This window comes from Alosa sapidissima, chromosome 13 (genome assembly GCF_018492685.1).
Source record: "Alosa sapidissima isolate fAloSap1 chromosome 13, fAloSap1.pri, whole genome shotgun sequence".
Lineage (NCBI taxonomy): Eukaryota > Metazoa > Chordata > Actinopteri > Clupeiformes > Clupeidae > Alosa > Alosa sapidissima.
Genome location: NC_055969.1, coordinates 16903886 through 16917566, shown reverse-complemented (window position 1 = coordinate 16917566; position 13681 = coordinate 16903886). Strand labels below are relative to the sequence as shown.

Below are 13681 nucleotides of genomic sequence, written 5' to 3'. Positions count from 1 at the left end.
AATTCAATTTTACTTATATAGCACCAATAACAACTAAAATTGTCACAAGGTGGCAAAGAACAACTTCTTTTGTCAGGAAGAAAATTAGCCAACATGCTGGCCCTCTTTAAGATGTAAAAACAAAATAAAAAAATTGTTTCATTTTATCCTTTTGCATTAGTCAATGTCCATCCCCAATAGTCTATGATCTACTGGAGGATGTTCATCTTATAATATGTTTGTGCCACCCCTATGCCAAAAGGAGAGGGTAGGGGGGAGCCTAACAACAGACTGTTGTTATGTTTTCGTCAGCTGCTGTCATTATGACAAACTGTAGACCCACATCTTAAAATAACCATTTAGATTTATGATCTAACATTGTGTACTTAGAGCTTCACGTCACAAGTAGGGAAAAAAACAGTTTAGTATCGCCAGTTTTGTTTCACCTTTGACTCAAATCATAACCATTCTAGATCCTCTAAATGGGTTCAAATGGTAAACACAGAATGGGTCATAGCAGCTTTTCAACACCATTGAGGTCTAGAATAGAACAAGGGGCAATGAGACGGATAGACCAACAGGGTCAAGGACCCCAGCAACTCTCTCTGTCCTCAGTCTCTTGTCACCCACCGCCCAAATGAATGAATGTATCACATGCTGGCGCCTATGTCTTGGCAACACTTCAGTGAAGTGTTTTCAGTACACAAATGCTCAATTCACCAGGATGCCAGATAATTTGGTCTCTTACTGAGGAATATCTGCTGTCTCACAGGGTCTTCAACAGAAATTTCAACAGATTTTCTGGATTCCAAATAAATAAATTATTAAATAATTAAATAAAAGATTTTTTCATTAGTTGAAAAAAAAAATTCGAAGTGTTTTGCCACTCTTATAATTCTGTGTGGCATTTTGACATACATTCCAGAGGTGTGTCTTTAGAGTTCTGCCTTTGAATGACCTCACAGGGGGCAATCTATTAAATCCTCTGATAAAAATAACCAATGACTAGCCTTCCAAAATCCATATGCCTTTGATAGTTCCTTGTTTAAACAATTGCAAACCATCTTGTTTCTGAGTGATAGTCTTGGGCTGTAAAGCCTGAGATAAATCTTAGGGTATAGGACTCTTAGTAGCAGGTCAGATTAGCATTCTTTTATGTACTCATACTCAAGTCATCCAGACTCATTATACATTTCTGTGGCAGTCGTAATATGCAGTCCTCCATAAGTGAAATAATTTCCTTGATGGCCCAGACCTTGGGTTCACAGCCAGGCTAGACATGTCTGTTAGGCACCATTGTGTATATTTGGAGTCATACTCACCCAGTTCTCTCTCTCTCTCCTTTCTGGTTTTATGTGACCTTCGCACCCATTGACAGATCTTCTCTTCCAGTTGTCCTGCTTCCATTTTGGCCCCCTGACTCACTACAGTGAGAGCCTTTTTTAATTATAGACACCACTACATTCCTGAAATGCAGAAAGAGAGAGGGTAGAGAGAGAGAGAGAGAGAGAGAGAGAGAGTGGGAGAGAGAGAAACAGAGAGTGGGGGGATGTAGATAAACTCTAATGGCATGTCAGCCCCATGTCACCGTCAGGTGGTCCTAAAGCCTGGCCACAGGTTGAACAGGAACATGCACTGATGTCTGTTTTCCACAGGAGATATGGGGCAGAAGCAGGACAAGCTGTCCAACACGGAGGGAGGCTCCCCCACCAGCGGTGCTGGCACCAGCGGGCTCAACGGAGAGGGCCAGGCGCACCAGAGAGCACCGGACGGCCAAGATGACACCCAGTCGGAATACAGCACCGAGTGGGACACCAGCGACAGCGAGACAGAGGTGTCCCCTACCCCCGACACGGCAGGCGACGGATGTGCTTGTTGGGCTGACCCCATGACAGAGCCAGTCAGGGAGCTGCCAGTAAGACCTGACCTCAACGCTAGCGACAATCCCTCCCCCGAGAGTGGAGTAGGAGGGGGGAAAGTAGAGGGGGGGTTGGACAGGAGTGGCGAGAGCAAAGCTGTTCCACTCGGCACTCCGAAACCAGACACTCGGACGAGGCCGGAGGGAACGGTGCATAGCTCGCAATCCCAAGCGCATGTTGAGTTTGCCACCAAGACGAGCCCAGGTCAAACGGAGAGAGCCAAAACGAGAGCTCGAGCGGACAGGTCGACAGCTTCTGATCAGGGACGGTCAGGAGTGGTGGCGCCGTTGGCGAGTGAACTGATTGACTCAGAGGGCATGGCTCACAGGATTGCTACGCAGAGTGAAGATGCCATGGACTCTCCTAGGCAGACTCATCTAGCCAATTCTGCAGAGGAGGACTTTGTTGTGCTTGAAACAAACACCCCCTCATCTCAGTCTGACAGGCAGAATAGGAGCACGGGCAAGAACCACCGAGAAATCCCCACTCATCTCTCAGAGATCACAGGATCAAACCTCCCAGGAGAAAAAGAGGATAAAAAGATGGGAGTTGGGAGTGCGGCTGATGTTCCTCAAACAAGAGTGGATCTTAAGGATCGACAGGGCGCCACAGGAAGAAAGATTGATGCCGCCCAGCACTGTGCCCTCTCTTCCAGCGCAATTCGGGGGCCAGCAGAGAACAGGCAGGCAAGCACCTCTGCAGGGACGAGTCACAGGGTAAGGACTGATAATAGATCCCTGTCATCCCCACCTCCCGTGGACAAGACAGACCAAATTGGTACTTTACTGCCACATGGTCTGCCACCATCGCAGGGCAAAGCGACTGCCTGTCTGCCCGTCCGCGACCATAAGCATCCCCCCTCTGCGCCTCCGCGCCGAGACGGTTTGCTGGATGTTTCAGGCGCCACTGAGTACAAAAACGCTGACAATCCCTTGGGGGTTAAACAGGATAGCGTACCTAGAAACATCCAAGCTCTTTCCACTGCGTCGGATCCAGACAGGGATTTAAAGCTGGGCACTGACACGACTAAGGCTCGTCAGACTGAAAGAGGCTCAGGGGCTCATGGCAGCCTTAGGTCTGACCAGGGGGATGAGATGGTCAAGACTCTGCCAGGAATGGAACACAGAGACATGCATTCTAACTCAAGCCAGGGCAAAGGTGAAATAACACCGCTGCCTCATCAAACTGACCAATCAAAGGACAAGGATGCCTTAGGAGTCCGTGGTCAGATGCCAAATGCAGGCTCTTCATCAGGCAACACGGTCTGCGCCACCGCTGAGGCAGGTGGCCATCCCGGCTCTGATAATAGCCACAACACGCTGCCTCAGAAAAATGTTAATTGGCCCAGTCAGAAGATTGAAGAGAACTTGGAGTCAGAGGCCTCCAGCACATTCCAGTCAGATAGACAAGCAGTGTGCATGGAAAGCAACAAGCCTGCCAAAATGGCAGCAGTAGCAGCAGCCACTGACACGGAGGAGTGTAAAAAAGATCAGTCCTCACTTGTAGCTGATGAACAACCCAAAGATGTAACCCAAGAGCTTGCCACTGACGTGGCTGCTGCTGCTGACATTCAAAGGGCAGAAGAAGAGGTGTCCGGCACTCTGTCTATGGACGCAACGAAGGGTCGAAAGCCAAAACACGGGATCGCCTCCGTCATTCCAAAACCGAAGGTTCAGCAGGCACCCAAGGGAGCTCCCATGGAGTCAAGCCACGCAGCAGGGTCCAGTTGGTCCACCAATAGCAGACACACAGACTCTCATCCATCAGCCAATCACAGCACCACAACAGTACGAGCAGACACCAATGCCTCCTCTCGTCCAAATAAGCAGCACTGGTCAGAGGATAGCGACATTGTCATCTCACAATGCATCCCGTTTGAATGCGAAGACTACGAGAGATTGCAGCTCACAGCCACAAATAAGAGACAGCGAGGACCTCTCTGTTTAACTGCTGTGGTCACAGCCCCCCCACAAATACTCTCACTGGCTCAAGTGAACATGACACAGGCTCAGCACGAACCCCACACCACCACCCAACCCGAGGAAGAAACATCTACAGAGAAAAGAGCCAAAGCCAAGGGGCCTCCTCCACCCGTTCCGAAGAAGCCCAAGAACCCTTTCATCAAGGCTGCCGCTGCCCGTGCCACTGTCTCCCCCAAGGCCCCTGAGGAGAAGAGCCGATACATCGACCACCTCCTCCACGACATCAAGCAGGCACGCCGTGACTCCTTCGAGACGTTTCCGGACGACAGCTGTACCAGTCCGACAGATCCCATGCGCAGTCTGTTAATGGACGATACACATGCACAGTTTGTACCACCTTACATGCACATGACGGAGGAGTACGACCCAGGATACGATGAAATTCTGGCACCATCAGACAATGACAGAATCTACTACGTCAGACCAGATTTTGAGATGATGGCAAAAATGGCAGGCGTCTGTGCCGAAGCGGGGTCACGTCATTTAGACATGTACCCCATGGAGTATATGTATGAGCAAGGAGCAAAGGGCCCGCCGCCACCCGTGCCAAAGAAACCAAAGAATCCATATGCCCAGACAGACAAACCAAGCTCATCACCACCAACCTCCAATTTTGAGATTGAAGGTGTAGAGGTAACCGATTACCCTGTAGAAGATGAAGAGATCCCCCCTGAAATGCATATGTACAGTGAAATGTACGGGATAAAGTCAGAATCCAGAGGAAGGGAGAGGGAGTATGAGAAGAGGCATAGAGCCAGAGAGAAGGTCAAGCCAGAGTTTGACATGGAGAGTGACCCAAGGGAGACGAGGCACAGGAGGCATGAGAGGGAAGAAACTGACCTCAACATGATGCAGGATGAATTACGTGAAATGAGACACAGGGGCAGTGAGAGAGACAATCTCGACTTTGACATGCAGAGTGAACCCAGAGACATGAGACACGGAGTCCGCGAGAGAGATAGTCTCGACTTCGACATGCAGAGTGAGGTGAGCGAGGCGAGATGTGGAGCCCGCGAAAGATTCAACCTCGACTTCGACTCGCAGGTGGAGCCAAACGAGACGGCCCCTGAGCCAAAACCACACAGAGCCGCTGAGAGAGCAAGGAGCCACACGCTCCCCACCGACACCAGAGCTGCTGAAGATTTCAATGATGTGGGACGGTACAAGCCCGTTCACGAGCTGATCAAGGAGACGAACCTCAAGCAGGACGTCAGGCACCATCGCTCCCTGTCCCAGCGTAGCGAGGCCAAGCCTGAGGTCAAGCCTGAGGTCAGTTTGGAGAGGGTGTCGAGCCTCAAGGTGTCGCAGATGAAGAAGGCGTTTGATGTCACCAAGAAGACCACAGAGCCGCGTGAGGAGAGGTCATCGCCTAAAAAAGGTAAAGCAAGTTTGTTTTATACTGCATAAATACTTTATATTTTAGTCATCTAGTTTTAGGTTGAAGTTTTAGGTTTGTCTATACAGTATTGTGCTAAATGTCGTGCTGATTATATATCTCTTGAAATATGTCAATGTGAATCTTGAGGAGATGAAATCAAACTGAACTGAACTGAACTTGTGACTGCATCCTGACACTATTATGAAAAGGTTATCATTGGTAGTATTGACAGATTGCCAATAGAGGGCGCTCCTTCTCTAAAAACTCATCAGTGATGCGGTTGAACAAGGATGCTGTCATTCAGCGCCCAAAACTGCCTGGTTCTTCAAAAACTTATATTAAGTTGAAAAATAATTAGGCAAACGGCTATGAAATGAAAATTGCATCCGTTTTTTTTTTTTTTTTTTTAAGTGTATCAGTGTTGAATCCAACACATTGGCTGTTCATTCTATGGACAACTGTCAAGTCAAATGGTGAAATAGGCTACCTAAACCTTCACACGAACTGATGTCAAATCATTTTAGGTTACATAATATGATGTGTTATGATATGTAATAGCTGGGTCTCCTGTTCAGCACAGTTAATTGCTTCATATGAGTCAGAAACTTCGAATATTTGAACAATTTCAGAAGAATAAAATCGCAAATAACGTTAGCCTACTGATCCTACCGTGCAAATATCCGAAGTCAAGACAAAGACAATTTAATTGATTTTTAAACAAGAGATGTGTTTTCCCTCCTAAAGATGTTCAGAGCATGCAATAATCCTAGGCCTAGATATCATTTTGAGGGAGGGAGGGGCAGTACAGATGCTGGGAGAATGGGCAAGTAAATGGGAGGAGAAAGGGCGTCTCTCCCCATTTCATTGACTTGGAGAAAGGAACAGTGTAGCAAGCCAGAGCTTGGGCGGGTACCAACAGGACAATTCAAACACCATACGGACTTATTTTGAATACTGCCAACATTTTCATGTTTCGAAAGTATTCCTTTTGTTGACTTGGGACATTTTATATTATCAACGGAGGTAAGGAATACGCTCTAAACGAAAAAAATCAAAATTTCTCCTGAATGTTAGGCGCGGTGGTGGTTTTAATGAGAGCTGGATGATCTGCGGGCTAGCTAGCATCAGTTGTGGAACAGCCACACATCCGCCAGGCGCTGGCTAATTCTGTTGTGCGGGTTGTGTCCAGATTTACGTTTTCCATAGCAGAAAATCATATACCCTCTTCAGTGCATTGTCATGGAATAATATAGACGTTACATCTTTTCTTGCTTGAATATGTTCAGTTTATCTCGACTCTTATATTGATAAAGATTCATGATTCCCATCTCATTTTATAAAAGCGCCATAGGTTAGCATTTTTCCTACTTCCTGGTATCCGGTGGAATAATGTTGCTTAATGCAAGCTAGTCAGCTAGCTAGGCAGTAAAACTCCATATTTCCCACGTCAGAAAAAACGCCCGGTTAGCTCGGAATGGTAATGTCAGTAAGCGACATTTTTGATCGAAACGGGGCATTATTTTGAATAGGGGACATTTCGTTTAAACCACGTCTTCATAGGTAGTCGACAGAATCTGGTTTCATATTCCGGGCGGCAGCAGTCTTGTTTCACCCTTATATGGATGTGCATTTCTCCATATCCAGTGGTTTTCACTCAGCCATTGTAGCATTAGCCAGCTAGCGTTGAATTGGTCAGGCTAGGATAGCAGGGTTGGGAATGTTGTCCAAATGATGAAGTTGCACTCAGGCACAATTTGAATTACACCAAAATACAAGACAGTCTTGGTTGTGTGAGCCTATTTTTCTCTGCCAACTTTGATTGAACATGTAGTTTGTAAATGAATGCGTTAATTGATGTTTTCTTGAGTTAGCACTTGTCTCGGAACACAATGAACCCAGCTAGCCCTTGATAATGCAGCGCCGGTGACTTTAGGGTGGGAATACTGGTTGTATTCTCAAAAATGAATGGCCCCTCACACATACCTCAAATATTATGTTTTGTAGATATCGTGGATTGCTGTATCCATACATATACTATCTGAATTGTGCACTAGTTTGAGGTTTACAAACGCACGTCCTCTTTTCACGATTTTATTTCGGACCTGGGTGAGGTGGATAGGCATTACTCAACAGCTAGCTAACATTAGCTATTGATAAATTGTCTGTTAGCTGCTTGGGTTCATTCACGTATGTGTTGATATTGCTGTTATATTCTCACTTACTGTTTTCACAAGGGCTTAGTGTTTTGTGGACAAGGGCTTGTAAACAATGCATTGTTATGTCCTTCAAAATTAATAACATTTATTTTATGTAAATATTTATTAAATGAAAATGTAAAACTGCATCATTGGTGGCGTACAGAAGATGCTACAATGGGCGAGCGACGTGCACCGTTTGTGCTGAATGAGATCTAACCACAATGCACATTTAAAACCAGTACGCGAGGCTGTCTGGTCAAAACTTCCCAGTTTCGAGCAGTCCTGTGTTGTAAGCAGTGTTGAAATATGTTCTTGCTGTACCTTCAGATACCAGTCTGATATCAGCAATCACATAGACACACCTTTAACCATCCTTGTTTCTAATTACAAGCCTTTGTTGATTTACTCAACGTTGCTAAGGCCATAGATGGTGTACGCCTGTGTTTGTAGAGGTTTATGCTGGAGGAAGTTGCCGATCTGTGGATCATCCGATCAAAACAAACGCCCAGTTAACATCGTAATGATCGGAGCTGTCTCGGACTGATTGAAATGACGCCAATTAGTGGTGTCGTGGTTGTTGGTGGTTAGATCACATATGACTCCGGTTTCGGTCCTGGTTTAGGATTCACTCTTCATTTGTCTACGCTGCTGACAGGTCGGTGGCCTAATTGGAACCACTCCGTGTCAGATTGGCTATGAGAAGTATCCCTTACTAAATCACACGCGTGCGTCTTCTCTTCACTGTTACCTACTTATATCGATGTGTCCGTGGCCAAAAGCTTTCCCAAACACAATTGCATTTGGCGAAAAATCCCCTTTTGTGACAGTTTTACACTAAAGGGTTTGTTTGACAGCATGGCAAGCCTTTGGCTAGGTGTGGGCAAAGCAAACTTTGAGTATAGGTATACCTTGCTGCCGAGGGAGAAGAGCTGGATTCCTGAGTTGCAACAGAATGACCTGGCATGAACACCAGCGTTGACCTTTTTCTTAGCACTCTAAAACGTGACCGCAGATTATTTGGGAGGGGAAAAGATTAATGATGAAGATGTAGCATATATCTCTGTCGAGAGATCACTATGTACTTCTGGGTTTGTTTTTAGTGGTTAATCCAAGGTGGTGGGGTTGATCAACATGGTATGACCACCATCTGTGTGTGCTGCTATTGTTGTATTTTTACTCAATGTCCCATGATGGCATATGCCTCCTGGGTGTGCCTGCTCCTTTAGCTCTCTGCAGTGGTCTGCCCTTATGTGTGTGAGCTTGTGCTAATAAAACCCTTTCTAATTTAATAAATGTAAATGTTATTCTGCACAGTAGGGACAAGACTGTTGCGAGTCTATCTTCCCCTCTGTTTCTGGAGGAACTAGGTCAGAAGGATGCTGCTTGAACTGAAATTAAGCACAATAAGCACTAAGCAGGGCTCCAAGGCTGGAGCACGAGTTATAGTTGTTGCTCTATAGAGAGGGCTGGGGAACACAGATAACTGTTGCCTGTTTTAAGTGGTCAAATCACTATATGGAAAGGAACCAAAACTGAATTGCAGAAATAAAGTAAGGTCATCCCTGTGTGTTCACTTTTATTACATATAAGGACCGAAGCCTGCTAACACAGCACTCAGCAAAGTGTTCCTCTTTAGAACGGTCTTTCAATGACTTTTCTTGCATGTCTTGTCGGTAACTCAAAATGACAAAACAATTTAAGTTTCTTACTGTATTGCATTGGAGACTGCTTTCTCTCTCCCTACTGTGTCTATATCAACTTATATTACGTTCAACTAAAATTATGACATCAGCTGGTGACTGCCTAAGTGTTGTTTGCCACAGTACGTTTTGATGAGAACACACTGGTGAGGAATATGGACCCCTTGATGTCAGACATTTCTCACTCGGTCACGAGATTCACTTCTCCTTGGTGGGTTCAGATGGAAGAAGGAGTCTGTGCACTGTGCTGTGTGTGTGTGTGTGTGTGGCAGCAGCAGCATCAGTCAGGCTTGGACAGTGTGAAGAAGGACTGTAAATGACACTTCATTTGAGTTGTCCAGTCCGCTTCTGTTCTGTGTACGTCAGGCTGTAGTAAAAGCATCCATGTGGAATTATTAGCCTAGCTTGCTTCAGACTTTGGGATCTTTGCCATCTCTCACACACACACACACACACACACACACACACACAGACTCCTGTACAGACAGACAGTCCACGCTCAGTTGGTGGAAGGACCAGCAAGAGTATTATAATCTGTGATGGGAATCTTCTCTTCTGTCTGGCACGTAGGAATATGGGCAGAGTTGTGAATGTCTGCAAACGGTTTAAAGAAAGCTCAGTCAGTGTTAAGCAAAGGCCCAAATTATGTTCTCCTCAGATGCCTTGTTTTGTCCACACGCCAAAGATTTTCAGTTTAACTGTCGTAGAAGAATAAGTTAAGCTGAAAATATTCACGTTTAAAAGGCAGCAATGAGAGAAGTTGACACAAACTGGTTAACCGATTACCAAAAAAGTTGGCAATTAATGTAATATTTGATAATTAATCAATTGATCAATTGGTTGTTCTTGCAGCCCTACTCTTCAGTAAAAAAAAAATGAGTAAATGATAAGGAATTCCTCTTGCAGTAGAACCCCAAACCTTTAGTCCTAAGTCCTGTTCTGTTCTGACTAAGACTACACTGTTGCCATTGTTTTAATTCTCAATTTTTTCCCTGCCTGAAAGTTTTCAGTGTTGGTATAGGGATATTGCCTTGAGGCTATATCACATGAAGACACAACTGAATCGTTTTACTGATAAGGCAGGAAATGCTTTAGGTGTGACCGACCACAGGGGTAGTTACTGTCCACGTGGCCAAGTCACTGCTCCAACCGTAAAGCCAGTTGATGGTACACAGTGTCTGTTATGTAACTGGCTGCTAACTTCCAGGTAATTAAATAATATGTTAACGCCTTAGGATGTCCTCCACACAAACAACATGGAAGTAGCCTGCTAGCACATGCATAAATTAAAATTCCTCACCGGTATTCTGTGGCCTGAAAGATAGAAGGGCAAGACCGAGTAGCTGCAGTCTTACTCGGGTGCATCAGTCTTACTGTGTCCCGTCATGGAGCCTTCTTTGGTGAGGCAATAGACCTGATTTATCGTGTCATGACTACTTGTCTTAAGACGTTGACTAAGCCACTGGCTGTAAGTGCCAGAGTTGCCCACTGGAGAATAAAGGGCTCAGGAATGCTGGGAGGTTGAGTTTGAGTTGCTGTGTGCATTTAGGGCTGGACTGATATTGGCTCGGCCCGGCACACTCACACCACACACTAATTTCTGCCAGAGAAGGAATGGCTTTTGAAAAGTTCGGCCTTTTTATTACCACAAGCCTTTCTGGTGATGGCTCACACCCAGGACCTTGTTCTTCTTCATTTCACCCATGCAGAGGTCTCCTCTTTTCTGATTTGTGTATCACTGAAAACAACCTCCCCTTTGAGTCTCTAACCCCCCTTCCCCTACACTCACCCAGTGAAGCTCTCTTCCTTTTCTCTGGTGTGCTGAAAACCCAGCTTTACCAGTGAGGTAGCCATGAGTGAGAGTCTTTCAGCGGTTGTTATGGAAACGGCGGAGTGGTGAAAATGAGAGCCTCGTGGTGGCACCCCGCGATTGGGTTTGCCGGCTCTGTGTTAGTGGCACCAGATTTTTCTCATCTGGTCTATTGTGACAATCTCTCCATCTCTACCTTACCAGCTAATGTCCGATCACCGCATTGTAGCCAGGGCTTTTGATCATCTCTTTTATGTGGAATTAAATCTGTATGGACAGCCTCCAACGCTGGAATCATGATGAAATGTGATACAGTGAAGTCCCGTGGAAGAGCTGCAGGCCTTCCATTGACCAGTGGTTTAATGTTGCTCATTCAGTGCTCAGATTTCCGAAAACCAAAGCGTTGTAACCAGGCCAGATTGGTGACTTAAAGGCTATATTGATTTAGATGTTTTTAAAATCCATAAATATGGCTTCTTCCTTTCTCCCCCTCTCTTATCAGATTGCTTTTTTTTCTTCTTCCTCTTCTTCTTCTTCTTCTTCTTCTCTTTTTTCGGGCCGACCGACCAATGGCAGACATGATGAGGCGTGTGGTGCGGCAAAGCAAGTTCCGTCACGTCTTCGGTCAGGCGGTGAAGAACGACCAGTGCTACGATGACATCAGGGTCTCGCGCGTCACCTGGGACAGCTCCTTCTGTGCCGTCAACCCCAAGTTTGTCGCCATCATCGTAGAGGCCAGTGGAGGAGGCGCCTTCCTTGTCCTCCCCCTGCATAAGGTGAGTCAGCATAATTATATAGTTCTATAGTATAATGAAGTGAGTCAGCTTAAAGATACAAATAAGGTGAGTCAGCATAATGGTGTAGCTAAATTCCACTATTTTAGGGTTTGTTTCTGAAAAGTATGGTTTCAAGAGAGACTGTGTTTGAAATGATATCCTCTCTATTGATTGTAGCTGTTCAACAACGCTTTTGGTGAATGCAGCATGCATGCATATATATATATATATATATATATATATATATATATATATATATATATATATATATATATATATATATATATATATATATATATATATATATATATATATATATATATGTGTGTGTATATATGTATGTATATATATATGTATGTGTGTGTATATATGTATGTATGTGCAGCTTTGGGAAAAATTAAGAGACCACTGCACATTTTTCTGATGTCATCCTATGGTTGCTGAGTGACATTCAAATGAGTTGACAGTCATATTCAAAATTATGAGTCCTATTTTGAATATAACTGTCAACTAATTTGAATGTCACTCAGCAACATTAAGATGACATGAGAATGTGAGGCATGGAATTGTGAAGAACTTTGAGTGTTCGGAGGAGTGGAAGTAGTCGAAGTATAAAAGCAGTCCGTTTACCATTTCCCATGGTGCATTGGGAGGGAACCTGTAGTTCAGCTCAATTCTAATTTCATTTCCTGAAATTATGGTCATATGGACAGTATTTGAAATGATGTCCTCTCTATTGATGGTAGTGCTTCCACTATGCTTTTAGGAAATGAGGTCCAAAGCAAGTTTCAAGTATGTGTGAGTCAGATGTTTGTGACGTCCAGAATGTGAAGTTGATTTCTGTTTTTACTTGTGTTTGTTCAATGTGTTTACTGCACAGAGTCCACTACTTATGGAGCTTGGTTTGTTCTGTGTTTTTCGTGGAAGTTCCTTTTTTTCCCCCATAACTTGCTCTGCTCTACAAGGGACTGGGCACTCGTATAAAAGATGAGGTCACTGTGAAGCCCCTATCAAACACAAATAGATTAGTTCAGCAGCAGACATCAGACATTACCGCAGTTGTTCAAACTCTGTTGAAAGCAGTGAATACACTGACTTCAAGGAAGAGAAATGCAAGCAAGAGAGCACATCTGACATCATTTCTATTTAAAAAGGTTCTAAAGGAGGATTATTTTGTAGATACATTGATGCCTTCCATTGATGCCTCCCCTTTTTTTTTTTTTTTTCCCCAATGTTTTCTGTGTTTCCAAGGTTCCGTAGGTAAGCACACTCACCCACGTAGGCTAAAGAAACCGCAACAAACCAAACCCATATTATATTAGTGTGAAGGGCTGTAAGGTCAGGTGTGTGTGTGTGTGTGTGTGTGTGTGTGTGTGTGTGTGTGGGCGGGCGGGCTTCAGAGTCCCGTGAACATCCCCTTGTGTTCGGCCCTCCTCGGGCATGCCACTGCTGTCAGCACATTTGACCATATTTGGTGCTCTAGTGCTTTTTGCATATCAGCCTCGCTGGGGCGCCTCCCTGCTGCCGCGCCATTGGCCAGGAGGCCGTCTGTTTGCCCAGTGGATTGTGGGATAGGGGTGTGAGCAACCAAGGGGGAAGGGTTTGAAAAGGCTGCTGAGAGGTATTCCAGATTGCATTGGGAGAAGGGATATGGGGAAGGAGGAGGGAGTGGGTGGGTGGGGTGCACGGGGGGAGGGGGGTGGTGGCTTTTTTATCACTCTGAGTTGTCTCTGACACACTTCCTGCATTATTTCCTGGTGTGCTCTCTCCTCTAGTAAAACAATATAGTGTGTCTTTTTACTCTTAGCTACAAGGCTGAGGGTTTTTTTATTATCATTATTTGATCTGTGCAATATGAGTGAATATGTTCGGAGGCGTTTAGTCTTGTTTTATCTTGTTTTTGGCCCGGTGTGGCAGTACACACCCTCAGCTGACGGTT

General features: G+C 45.1%; 1 protein-coding gene across 3 annotated transcripts in view; it reads left to right on the top strand.

Annotated features, from left to right (window-relative positions):
* The first annotated feature begins 2022 nt into the window (after positions 1-2022).
* LOC121679664 (coronin-1C) overlaps positions 2023-13681 on the top strand; it is a 29414-nt gene continuing 17755 nt past the window's right edge. Inside the window, exons 1-2 of one of the 3 annotated variants that reach the window (XM_042058557.1) lie at positions 2023-5258; positions 11543-11742. In XM_042058557.1, the coding sequence (XP_041914491.1) occupies positions 2216-5258; positions 11543-11742 (3243 nt within the window). In that variant the 5' untranslated portion in view covers positions 2023-2215. Of the gene's footprint in view, positions 5259-6119; positions 6282-11468; positions 11743-13681 lie in introns of those variants that run through there. The other 2 variants (XM_042058559.1, XM_042058558.1) reach the window with 2 other exon arrangements.